The sequence below is a fragment of the Manduca sexta genome, chromosome 10 (assembly GCF_014839805.1).
Source record: "Manduca sexta isolate Smith_Timp_Sample1 chromosome 10, JHU_Msex_v1.0, whole genome shotgun sequence".
NCBI classification, from domain to species: Eukaryota; Metazoa; Arthropoda; class Insecta; order Lepidoptera; family Sphingidae; genus Manduca; species Manduca sexta.
In genome coordinates, this window is record NC_051124.1 from 1,356,459 (window position 1) to 1,369,103 (window position 12,645).

Consider the following 12,645-nt stretch of genomic DNA (forward strand, 5'->3'; position numbering starts at 1 on the left):
TTAATAAATATTTATTAAAATTCATGGTCAGGGGTATCTAAAGGATTTTTTTTATAAATAGCCTCTGGTAATGTTTCAAGGTTTAAGGTGGTAGGTGGGTGGTACTACAATGACGTGCGCTTTACCGATGGGCGCCCGGGCCTGCAGTGGCTGCACTGCCGATGGAGGGCGGAGGAGGTTCGGAGGACCCTGGAGCGCCAGGCTGATCATGTTCATGCCGTTTACTCCTGGAAATATAATAACAGATACTCGTTTATGTGTGAACATGATGTATTTTTACGAGGTTGGGCATATTATTTTTTTTAATTATTAGTGAAATTGTGAATTAATAGTGGCTTTTTCTCCTAAAAATGGATTTCAGGTTCGTTAAATAGATATAGCGTTTAATTAGTTTAAAGGCTATATAGTGATTTTCATATAATACTACAGACTACTGGGTAATGAGTATATTTTTATCACAAAGCGCCATCTGTTATTAAATCTTGAAATAAGATTCCTAGTCAGTTTTCTTAACTTACCAAACTTATTGCCTCCTGGCGAGAGGTCCTTCAGTACCACTGGATGTTTCACTGCGTTCACCCGCCGGTTGGAGGCGCTGGCGTCGCGTTTCCTCCGCGGTTGTTCTACAGGTAACACCCGACGACGCTTCTTAGGAAGTTTTGATCTCGCCTGCAGATAGATGGCGTTATTTTATGTTTCAGAAGTACAACATAGATGGCGTTTAAAAATATTTTGCGATCAGAAACAGTCAGATTTTTATAGGAATCAACAAAGTGTATGAACAACTATATTTTGATAAAAATAAATAAATATTTTCTTCAAATTGCTATCAAATATTATTTTTTTAAAGGTAAAAAAAATAACTAGACTTAAAAATATTTATGGAGATTCACTCTGTCTACTTAAAACACATTAGACTAATTACATGTATTAATCCTAAATATTGTATGCATAAAGACTTTAACTAGCTCTTATGAATTCACTACCAAAAAAGAACGTAGTTTGTGAAGAGAATTTACAATAAATTCTATGGTTGCACTTTTTAAGTCGCATACAGTCTGTAGAGTTCTTAATAGCTGTGGCATCCCTGACATTATGAAATCTAGTTGACCTATTTATACCTATTCTTGGAATGTTTCATGAATAGTTCTTTAATTTAGTTCAATTATAGTTATATTTTTTTTAATTTAAAGAGGAGAGGATTGTACACTCGTATGAAAATTTATAATGTATTTATTACCTATTTTGCGAGTATATGATTGTACAATAATAAAAAAACTAATGTATTTTTTCTTTTGCACTGTAGTTTACATCTCAAACTGATTTTGAAAACAGCAACACCAAATTCCCGTCCGTTCTTATCTAGTGACAACTGCTTTCCGAACTGATGGTAGAGTTTATATTGACGAAATATAAATACTGTATAACATCTTACAGGTTCAAATTAATTATTTAGGTTCTTATAAATTATTTAATTTACTACAAGAAAAATAGTAACTGCTTTGATTATTGGTTAACTTTAACCAGACATAGGACTCTATTTTATCTACGAAACTCTACACATGAACTAAACTCTACGATTACGATGTTCAGACATATAAAGTAGCTATATATTGTTTCACTATTTATTCTCAAGGTCGCGTGCCACTTTATAATGGATAAGAATTCTCGTTTATTCAGATCCAACATGTTTTCCCCTGTCCTTTTGTTCATAAACAACGGTCTGTATTTGTTCGAACATTCGATAGGATATCTCGCTGTAAACAAGATTTAATCAAATTATCCAATACGTACAAGGTATTATTGGGTCTTTGTATTAAGTGGTTTGTTTAAATTGAAGTAGATATTTTTATATTCAGCCCTTGATAATCAACTGCTAAACATAGACCTCCCTTAAGAGTTTTTGTAGTGTTGTCTATTGAAGAAAATTGATTAACTTTTCTATAATTTATTTTATATTCTATTTATATTTTGATTATTGTATATCAAAAACTGAGAACTAATATAAGTAACTCACTAGTTTATTGGTTTTTAGCCGGTAGAAGACCAAAGCAAAGAAATTTTAACTTAGGTCATATAGCCGAAATATCATCCCATACTTACATAAGTATGCGATGATATAATCTACACATGTAGATCGCAAATTCTGTAAAGTAAGCTAGTTTCTATTTTTAATTTCCTCAGCTAAGCGAGATAAGCTAAATTAGCTTACTTCTTGGTCTACAATCCACGGTTAACTATATCTAAAAAGAAATTATTAATTTAATTAAACAATATGTATAAGTTAAATTATTAAAGAAGATTATAACACTATAATGCTGATCTCAGGCATCAAGTTTAAAATCACCATTTTGTGTAAAACATTTGTAGAATCCAAAGACTCTACAATTTTTAATTAACTTTAGTAAATTGAAACTTTTTTATTTACGTATTAGTGACGAAAAAGGTGGAATTTTCCGAAAACCGACACAACATATAGGTAACTAATATACATGAATGCGGTCTGCAAATTGTTATAGTTATAATTATATTTGATGTAAATTCTACATAAAGAGAGGCCGGTAGGAATCGGTTTATATAAACATTTCACCACTGTTCCATATTTATTTCATTTTCAAATATTAGGCAATAGGTTACAATTCTTGGAAATAAATAACTTCAATATTTCTAGCAATATGATAAAATACGATAACATTTCCTATGAAAAATATAAACAAGTTGCCATTATATAGTCACCTTTATGTACATAAAATAAAAGACACTTTCCCTTAGACGAGGGACTCTATTGAATATTCAATGGGAGGCATAATGTGACACACGCTTTACATGTATTAATCCCTCTTCACCCCTTACCATTCACTTTAGTGTTCCAAAGTAATCCCTTCTTGCCTTAAGTAACCCTTGCGTAACTCTTTTAGGTTGGCGCAAACGATCAGTCAAACTGACAGTTTTTCTGTCATTTAAAACTTCTTGTGTTGTATATTAACAATCATTCTTGCTTGAAATTGATAATTCTTCTATCTATAGTGCTCCAGGATGATATTGATTACTGACCGTAAGGTAAGTACATTGCTGGTTGATTTTAATGTTATACAAAGAATAGTTTGACGCGCAAATTGATGTTTGGTAACAGCGCGCAACATTGTCAGATTAGGAATAAATAAACAGATTCATTAAAATTGTACAATGTGTATACAAAACCATTGACTAAAATTTTACAATGTTTCTTTTAACTAAACTTTACCTTACAAGTAAATATTGACATGATATATTGAGCTAAACAAGTTCAGAGAAATTTACAGCATTTTATGTCACAACAATATTTATTTCAAATACAACAGTTACATCATGGAAATATTTTATGTTTAGTAAGGACACATACGATCAGTCAACTTGTTAGTTTAGCACTTGCGTTTAAAGATTTATATTTGTAGCGTTATTTATTCTTTAAGGCAAATATGATTGTTTGGATTTTATAAATGTGACATTTTTCTTAATATCTGTCTGTTTATATAAGGCCTTATTATTATTTATAAAGACAGTTATAAGAAAATATTAATCGACATCGCAATATTTAGCTCATCACCTGTTATCAACAAAAAAAAATTAAAAGGTCACTCCTAAACAAATCGTATTTAACATATATTATTACCTTGGTTCAACTTTATTGACAAGTTCCAACAATCAAAATTGACAGTCTTCACTGCTCGTGTGAAGCGGTTCTTAGCTTTATCTATTTTGTTCAAGTTCAGTAAATAATTATTGTAATGGATTCCTCTGTATATGTTTTTATTAAAGTGAATAAACAGGAATAGGAATTATCCACCCGAATATTAAAAATGTAAAAGTAAATACGTCTAACGCTTTCATTGGTAAACACTGAAACTTATTAAAAATAATATTCGTGCAGTGTAAGCTTGAACTCAAAGAAATGACATAGTCTAAATATTTTGTTATGTTTACGCGAATGTTCGACATTGAAATAAAACTATTTTTCGGATTTTATCGTATTTTATATTATATTTTCTACCGACGTTTCGAAGAGTTTATGGCCTTCATCATTACGGAGAACTTAGGTGTTGGTCATGTGAAAAGTCAAAAGTACAATATCTACCAACATTTCACATATATACAAAATTTTTCGTAACTTCGGGAGAAAATTATAAAATAAAAAACTGTGATAAAATCTGAAAAATAGTTATATTTCAATAACACAGGCTATTTAATTGTTCAGAAACAGATTTAAATTGACAACTAAAACCAATATTATAAAGATTCCAGTACGAAGAGAAAGCAGTTGTAAAATTAAAGGCGAGTTCCATCTCCCGGGGAATGCAAATATCTGAGTGACCTGCAAATATTTGTTCCGGAGCTGTCATCCAACTGAAGTTCCTCTTAGACCAACATCTATAAACAAACTCCAACTTAATTCTAAGTCCGTCTATAGATAGTTGAGAAAGATACGCTTAACATTGTTTCATTTTGAAACGGTTTTGTGTGAAAAAATTATACACTCTTGCCTTTAATCGCTCAAGGAGTAGACAGAGATGCCACTGGTGTCACTTAATTTTCTCCGTGTGTATTCCGTCCCGTAATGTAATGTAAAATAGGGGCGAGATTTTTTTATATTACTACTTAATATTAAGAGTAAATATAGTAGATATTTGTCAACTGTTTTCAAGAATCTCTTTAAATAAAAATAAATTGAAGTTAGTTCTATAGACATGAATCCCTTAATTCGATTATTATTATTATAGAATAGGAAATGTATTATTATCATACATTTATCAAAGACTATGCGAGCTGTTAATTATAATAGGAATTAGTTAAATGTAATCAGAAATTAATACTGCAATTCTAAACGTCTGGCTTAAGACACGTCTCAACTAGTTGCAATGCAGGGCCGTATTGTCATTATATTATGAGGTACATTTAATAGACTAGTATTTTACTTGAATATTATTTTAATATACTATATGTACTGTTTATTTAGAAAAAATATTAATAAACCTATGTGTATAGGGTCATTTTGACATTGCGTTACTAAATGAAACCACATACTCGTCTTTACCTTTGCTGACATTATGCTAAAAATCATCCATTAATAACGAATATTTTCACCAAAAACCCTGTGGTTTTAGTTTTCCCATTTTTTTAACATTTTGTAGTATAATGCGAGTATGGCGTGTGCGTGAGTGTATTTTTGACTGAAAATATGCTGTTGCCGCTGTGATGAATTCTCTTAGAGCATTAGTAATGGCATTAGAGCACGTAAAATTACTTATTATTAGTATTTATTTTGTTCGAAACTTACACTTTTTTATTTTACTTCTACGGCTCAAGTAACTTATTGTAAAGTATTATTTCCAAGTAGACAAGTATGTGGGTTCATTTAGTAACGCAATGTCATAATGACACTGTATACGATATGTCGATAGAACATTAAACCCAAAAAAAAATTAAAAGTATTAAAAAAGATTTGTGTAAAATAAATATGGTTGTTTAGTACAATTTGCAATTTTCCGATTCATGTTAAGCATAACAATGAGTACTCATGTAACGTACACAGTGGCGAAGCGTCCATACAACCCGATTCCTACCGGCTTCCCTTTTGAGCTTATTTACTTTTGTCTTTGTATTTGTTTTCTGTTAAATTGGCCGCGATATGTTAACTAACGCATTGTTTTTTGCATCGGGTTACCTTTCGAAAAATTTCACCCTTATGTAACGTACTATACAAAAGTTTGACATGTGAAAATTAAAGAGAGCGTGCAATGCATATCAAAATGCGAGGCTAGCACCGGCATCGTTCCGACCCAGCAGTCTTTTTAATAAATCGCTTGTCAAATCCATTGTGCGATATATTGGCTTCCCTTAGCCAGAAAATAAAAGTTTATCATTGTTTTTTTAAGTATAGGTAGGTACTGTAAATATATGAATTGGAAAAAAGAACAGCTATTGTTTAAATATTTGTATTGCTATTATAATATTTTAACCAAAAAATTGCGGGTAGTTAGAAAAGATATTTCGTCTAATTTCGTAAACGCAAATAATAAATTGAATTAAAAAAAAAAAACTTTTTTTTATTGTCAATAGTAAAACAATTTTAGCTATAAATATTGTGGGGGTTGTACCCTTCAAGCTCGTTCTAAACCCGTCCCATCAGAAGTCGTACATCCAAGGATTTCATTCAATTATAAAGCAATCTGAGACTGCGTCAATCGCAAATCTCATGCAATTGATTATTTGATAAGGTGATATCGTTCTGTGATTACGTTCGCCGACTGATAAGGTCAAGAAGCCAGCGTGTGCAAATTATTATGTATTACGATTGACTCTAAATAGAGTTTCTTTTTACTTTTTAATACCTATAAGAGACATGGAAGTTTCTATATTTTTTATGTAACGTAATGAAACTGAATGATTTGATAAGGAAGCCGCACGCCTGATTGTCTTAATTATCTTTCGATATTAGTAACACCACCTGAATGTAGAGTTATTGTGGGCAGGTACTGGCTTCTTTTTCAGCTTTTGAATAGAAATGAGAAATGTATTATTAAAACTTAAGTGTACATGATCAAAACTCAATAAAACAACAAAATACGCCTTAATATATTGCAAGTTATGAATGAAACGTTTTTTGTAAATTTTCACTATTTGGTACAATAATTGTTTGAAGAAGGTTTTGTATCATAGCCACTGTAATTATTTGGTATTATGAGAATGAATACTTGATGACACAGGTTGACAACGTAATTCAGTGCTGTGCCTCCTAATTGGAAATACCAGTAGATGGTATTTCCAATTAGGAGGAGAAGGAAAGAAAATGGAGGAAATTTCCTGATTGTTTTTATAGGCATTCGTAGGGTAGCTAGTTATATATTATTTAGAAAAAATCAAAGGTAATTGACCGAATAAATTGGTCATTTAAATGTTCTTTTTTTTTTTTTTTTTTTGCGAGCACTGGTAACTGACTTCACTGCACCACTAAGTGGAGTGAGGTCCACTAGATTCTCGACTGACGAGATATGATAACCCCTCGAGAGTCGAAACAATTATGCCTGCCTGTTGGAACCGGATATGCCCAAGCTGGCTACTATGGTGGGTTTTCACACCTTGTGTACAGTGGTCGCTATCCAGGCGAATATCAACTATATCCTACCATCAGCAGTAAATACTGTTTATAAATATTAGTTTATTCGGTAGAGGTTAACTACCTTCTGTACATTTGCAGTTAGCATCTTCGTTTAACGATTCGCGGAACATAAATTCATTTGTACAATTCCCCAGAGTAAATAGAGTTAGTTATCCTTGATATTATCTAAAACGTGCCGTTTTCTGTATCTTCGGGATTATCGTTAGACACGCTGCTCGTTTGTATACAATTTGATATAATGATTGGTGGGAGAATAGACATAGATAGACTGAAAAGTCTAGACTGACTGTCTTATTATGTACAGTAGTTACAATTGCATAATGTTCTTCAAACCGGAACACAAGTGACTACACAATGCTGCTTAGCGGCAGAAATAGACATTGTGGTGGTACCTACCCATGCGAACTCTCACATATGAGAGACATACCACCAGTAAAACAGATGGGCAGACAAACGCGGCGAGAGACTTTGTTTTACAATATCTAAGATATTTGTTAGAAGTAAATGTAGCCGCTGAACGGATTGGATGAGATTTAGCACATAGATAGGTCACATGGATTATGACATGGGTGAAAAATGTGGCGATAGCTTAGTTGGGTGCGAAACGGACTGGCGATACGAATGTCCGGAGATTCAAATCCCAAGGGCATAGACATCAGACTATTATAAAATTATGTGTGTATTCTTTGTGAATATCGCTTACTTTAACGGTGAAGGAAAACATGGAGAAACCTGCAGAACCGTTTTCTATAGGATTAATGTAGAGGTTACTTTATATCCCTTTTGTATTCAGTTGGATTTTATTCCACTAAATAATTAAATACTGTAGAAACAGGCTAACCGACTGCATGACTAACGTAGCTATCTCATTTCTGTAGATCTGGACGTTCTTTGTTCCTGTGGACTTCACGATTTATCTTTCATACTTTTCTGCCCGTATTCATTTGGTAGCTGGTACGGAAAGTTCATTCTCTTTGTAAAAAGGGAAGTGGCGAAAGGAAACGATAATTTAATATTTAATTTATTACCAGTACTCTTGTAACAAGTTAGCAGAAGTAAGCCATGAGGAATCGAATTTTACAGAATTTGAGCTAGTGACGAAGGTTTTTGATAATACGTGGATATCAATGGCCTTATGTAATCATTATAATCGTTTCAATAATTTGTATTAAGTTAACTTGAGTTCATACTTCAGTGTTGTTGCATACTTCAATCATAAAGCACTGGAGTCCATCAACTGACCATGCGTGTGAATACGTTCATACAATCATTCATTTTGTCAATAATGCACAGTTTTGCCATTTTCCTGAAACTATAGGAAATGTAAATCAACTACTATTACTTAATCACGTATAATATTTACCAGTGGCGAAGGGTGAAATTTTTCAAAAGGTAACCCGGTGTGAAAAAATTTGCGTCACTTAAGATATCGGGAGCAATTTATGGGAAAACAAAAACTAAGACAACGAATTAGTCTTGATTCGAAATCGACTAACGTTAACATACCTACTAAATTACCTATTATGCGTAAATAATTGAAACATTTATAAAATCGAACAATAAATGTAGATAATTCTCCTTCCATTAATCACAAATATAAGTACTTACCTATTAATTTGTTATAACAGCAACAAAAGTAAGTATTAAAATTATAACCACACTACCTCCAAATAAGTATCCGTATTTTTTTTTTCAAAATAAAACTTTAAATATAATTACCTCATATAGAAATAGGTATCACGATCGCCAAACAGACCAACAGTTTAAAGGTACTTACATGATAAACGTATATAATTATCAATTTAAATAATCAAGAAAGGTTATTCGTTAACTTTTGCTTGTATCGTTTTAAATTCAGTAAAATATAATAAGTAAGTATTTATTTTCTTCTAACACACATTTTGTGTCTAAAATCAAAAACTTTCAGATCTACTTTTAATATTTAACCATCTACATACTAATAATATGTGAAATTACAGACTAATAATATACTTACGTAAAGGTAGACATTAAACTGATCACAGGTAGTTAATTCCATTATAATACACATTTACTTGTAGTTTCTAAATAAACAAAGCGCTGGTAACTAAATATCACAAAACTATCAAAAAATAAAATGAATATGACAATTTACAAACACCGCAACTTGGTAGCATAATAAATTATGACGTTTAATGGACGTAAAAAGTGACAACTATACAAAGTCGGTTAACGTGAAGCCGAAAATGCTCGGGTTCCCTTTGCCCATATCTTCCGCGCGATTCCGACAAACACTGGCATAGAAAGTCATACAAAGTGCTGCCATCTATATTAAAAACATACTACGACATTAAGCCGCTTGACAGCGGGTTACCTTAGGCCAGTGGCGTCACAATTTCACTTTGGTAACGGAATTTCTGGGGAACTAAATACAAGGTGCGCCATCTAACGTTAGTTGAAATAGGTAATCGATGTCGATTAAATTTACAAACAACGGGCTATTCGCCGATAGATGTCATTATTAAGTGATCATTAATTAATAAGTTAAGCTATTATAATTATTGTCCACTGTCTGGTATGTTGTAAATTTATATTTGCCTATTAAATGTTTTGTTTAGTATCACCGAAAACCTAAAAGGGAAGCCGGTGGGAATCGGCTTGTATGGACGCTTCGCCACTGATATTTACCTCTACGTGCCATTTGTACTTCTGCGTAGCACGTCTACGCCGTAGTACCTACGCGACGCTACGTAGTACCGTTTTAGTTACATATTGTTCAGCACATCACGAGCGTGTAATGAAATGAAGCGCCTATATTCAGTTCTTATCTTGTTTTCCACTTAGGCGTGTACGCCGCTTTGTGATGAAACATACAAGACTTCATTGCGTCGAGTCCAACAAGTAAAATAATTTATGGGTTAATTTTTTTTTTCAATAAATAATTAGATCGGCTGATGATAAGCATAACGCAAAAAATCTGTGAAAAATAGATTTGTGGCTTTGTATGCCTTTGACAATCCTTTTATAATCAGTATTAGACGGGTTCATGATTTAAAGGTTAATGTTGCTACTGTTTATAGACAATCATGGCGTTTATTATAAGTAAACCTACTTATTTGTCTGGTAATGTAATATCTATTCCTCGGTGTTAGAGTATCAAAGGTCAAGCTCGATTAACCTGTAGAGGAAATTGGCTGCAATAAGACTCTATCACAAATAGAAATCATTGTTTAAATTTCAAAGCTAGTGGAAATTTCAGCTCGTGTGTTTACAATGAAGTGTAGCCGAGAAACAATGTGATAGGTGAAAAATAAGGGATTTTATCTCCCTCATCGTGTCACGTGATCCAAGGGATATTGCAAGGTAAGGCGTGGGTTGTTGTTGCAGCGAGTGGCGGAGCTTTCGATTATGCTGCATTATCGACTTGAAATGTTATTGAGAATTCGACTTAGCTTCTAATTTGATTCACGTGAAAGTCTTTTTTCGAAATAAGAGCTCCACTATACACTGTTCATTAGGGTGTCATTTTATATAGACTAGTGGCGAAGGGTGAAATTTCCGAAAAGGAACCCAACGCACAAGAATATAGGTACTAATATGCATTAACGGAACTCGGTAGAAGTCGGTTTATATGGACACTTCGGCACTGATATAGACAGCTGGTTTCAAACCAAAGCATATCCGTACTTATTCAGAAGCATATGAAGCTTACATAGAGACGAAAAGACTCCGTCTCCCCCCAACCAATGCCCATTATTTATCCGGCATTTTCACGAATGATAGCGATCTTAACATAAGTTTCACTTGCAATTCGCTAGTCATCAGTTTTAAAATAACCAAGCAACAAATTATTATCAATAAGATATAACTCTTACATATATTTAGCATCCTATTAAGCTAGCGAATATTTTACATGCTAAAGACACGTCATAGAGGTTTATTCCTATAAGTGCCAGGGTTAGCAAATATGCATTAACGCATGTACCTGTTGCGCCTCTGCCTACGCCGTCGGGAATAAAAAGTGTGATTACTCATTTTTGTTAAATTACGTAACAGGTTTAGTATATTTTTTTGCCGTAGCAGGATGGAAATATAAGCAGCTTGCTTTTCATTTTCTCGTCTTTATTAAAAAATTCTCAACACGTCATCATTTCTCGTATGCATCTTAACCTGTGTCTTACGAAAAGGTAAGCGCACATCGTGCATCACAACATTTATTAAAGTCCACAGTACGATCAGAGGCAAGTCTATGTTACATCGCATTCCAAACGTAGCGTACCTGTGTACTTACATACATAGGAGATATTATAGTGCTCAAGTGTATGCGAAATACACCGGCCAACTCTCTGTTCCTTCACTCTCGTAGTCCAGCAAGCTTTGTGATGGCAATCTGACTTGACTGGAGTGAGATCAGGCGCAGGACCAACGGCTTTACGTGTTTTCCGAGCCATTATGATGGCCATTATACCATTATGAGCCAAGTATCACACCGCCAAAATCCTAAGTCCGAGATTAGACTGAGTAAATTTGAAGATGGAAAATTAAATCTATATCTTTATCTATTCCATCAACACTCAACCAAAATATTGAATCGCTCAATTTTTTATAAGTGAGCTCCAAAAAATAACATCGCTGAATAAAAATATTTATCGCTATTGCTTTATAGTAGTAGTTAGTGTGCGACAACCTCAAAGCTCTTCCCAGGTGACATATTTATTGCTCACCTGAGTCACAATGCATCGTGTCGCAATGCAGCGGTGTGAGTGGGATACTTTAAGAGTTCAGACGTAAAAGCTTTGAGACAGATATAACGCTATTGTGTTGGAAATAATGTCTATATTTGTATAATGAGGGCGAATAATTAAGAGTCAAATTACATTAATAACAAGGGTTTTTGTTAATTGGTTTTGCAGTACAAACCTTTAAATCTAGTAATAGTTATTTTAATTATTAAAATAATTTCGCCTGATATCGAAATAAAACTGGTTTTCAGATTTTATCACGGTTTTTTAAATGATTTTCACTCGATATTTCGAAGACTTTGCAGCCATCATGGTCACGGGGCGGACTGAGGTATTTGTCGTCCGAAAAGTCAAAGTTACAATATCTAACTAAATTATACAACTTTTAAAATTTTAGCTGTTGGCGGTCGGATCTACGCAGAGTGAACTCACAGTGTCTTGAAACTCTAAAATATTTTGTATAATTGTAAATTGTAGCTACCTACATTTTACAATTATACAACATATTTTAGAGTTTCAAGTACCTATGTACTATAACTGCCTTTTTAGACAACCAACACCTCAGTCCACTCTATGACCATGAAGGCTTAAAAATCATAATATAAAAGCCGGGTGAACATCTGATTTCTTTAGAGACACCTGATAATTGTTGGTCATGACTGTTCAAGATTACAATAGTGAGACAGAACTTTTATATCGTAGAGCATTTATCTACATAATGATAATTCCGGCATAGATAAACTGGAAAGTATATATCCGCTGCCAGCA

The 12,645-nt window shown here is 33.1% G+C and overlaps 1 protein-coding gene across 1 annotated transcript in view; it reads right to left on the minus strand.

Moving 5' to 3' along the window:
- The window catches only part of LOC115450751 (potassium voltage-gated channel protein Shaw), a 227,759-nt gene that overhangs the window by 3,230 nt on the left and 211,884 nt on the right, over positions 1–12,645 (minus strand). The window contains exons 8-9 of the mRNA XM_037437251.1: positions 519–669; positions 126–227 (exon numbers count right to left, since the gene is read on the minus strand). Of these exons, the coding sequence (XP_037293148.1) occupies positions 126–227; positions 519–669 (253 nt within the window). The remainder of the gene's footprint in view (positions 1–125; positions 228–518; positions 670–12,645) is intronic.